This window comes from Bison bison, unplaced genomic scaffold, assembly GCF_000754665.1.
Source record: "Bison bison bison isolate TAMUID 2011002044 unplaced genomic scaffold, Bison_UMD1.0 scf7180017864383, whole genome shotgun sequence".
Taxonomy (NCBI): Eukaryota; Metazoa; Chordata; class Mammalia; order Artiodactyla; family Bovidae; genus Bison; species Bison bison.
The window spans coordinates 3008103-3009192 of NW_011494955.1; the positions used below are offsets into that span (position 1 = coordinate 3008103).

The following is a 1090-nucleotide window of genomic DNA, read 5'->3' on the forward strand; positions in this document are numbered from 1 at the left end:
CTACCATGAACAGCTTTCTGTAGCAGAGATCACCAATGCTTGCTTTGAGCCAGCCAACCAGATGGTGAAATGTGACCCTCGCCATGGGAAATACATGGCCTGCTGCCTGTTGTACCGTGGTGACGTGGTTCCCAAAGATGTCAATGCTGCCATTGCCACCATCAAGACCAAGCGTACCATCCAGTTTGTGGACTGGTGCCCCACTGGCTTCAAGGTTGGCATTAACTACCAGCCTCCCACTGTGGTACCTGGCGGAGACCTGGCCAAAGTAGAGCGAGCTGTGTGCATGCTGAGCAACACCACAGCCATTGCTGAGGCCTGGGCGCGCCTGGACCACAAGTTTGACCTGATGTATGCCAAGCGTGCCTTTGTTCACTGGTACGTGGGTGAGGGCATGGAGGAAGGAGAGTTTTCTGAGGCCCGTGAGGACATGGCTGCCCTTGAGAAGGATTATGAGGAGGTTGGAGCCGACAGTGCAGAGGGAGATGATGAGGGTGACGAGTATTAGCATGTCTGCTGCAGTTTCATCTTAGGACTGTATTATTTATTTGTGTTCAGTGGAGCTGCCCACTGGGGCCCTATATTGTCAATAAAAGTTATATTTGCACATCAGAGCTGAATCTAGGTCTGAAGTGGAGTTTTAGTAAACATAACAGCCTTTTGTTTTTAATTTCTGGGGGTTTTTTTTTTGCCTTTTTTTTTTAAAAAAAAAACTCAGATTTTCTTTTGTTTTTATTTTTAATTGGAGGATAATTGCTTTGCAGTATTGTGTTGGTTTCTGCCATACATCACCATGAATCAGCCGTAGGTATACATGTATCCCCTCCCTCTTGACCCTCCCACCCCATGCTACCCTCTAGGTTGTCACAGAGCACTGGGTCTCAGCTGCCTGCATCACACAGCAAATTCCCACTGGCTGTTTTACATATGGTAATGTCTATGTTTCAGTGCTACTCTCTCAACTCATCCCACCCAAAGCTCCGGGGTATTCTTGGTCTGCTGTGACCACATGTGGAGGAGTGAGGGGTTAGGTAACATAGCTAATAAATGGTGGAGCCATAACTCAAGTTGCCAGGATGACTGCCAGAAC

The 1090-nt window shown here is 47.9% G+C and overlaps 1 protein-coding gene across 1 annotated transcript; it reads left to right on the plus strand.

Moving 5' to 3' along the window:
• Positions 1–6: 6 nt before the first annotated feature.
• Positions 7–620, plus strand: LOC105001473 (tubulin alpha chain). Its single transcript, XM_010857759.1, has one exon. The coding sequence runs from the start codon at positions 62–64 to the stop codon at positions 506–508; it is 447 nt and encodes a 148-aa protein (XP_010856061.1). The 5' UTR covers positions 7–61; the 3' UTR covers positions 509–620.
• Positions 621–1090: the final 470 nt, after the last annotated feature.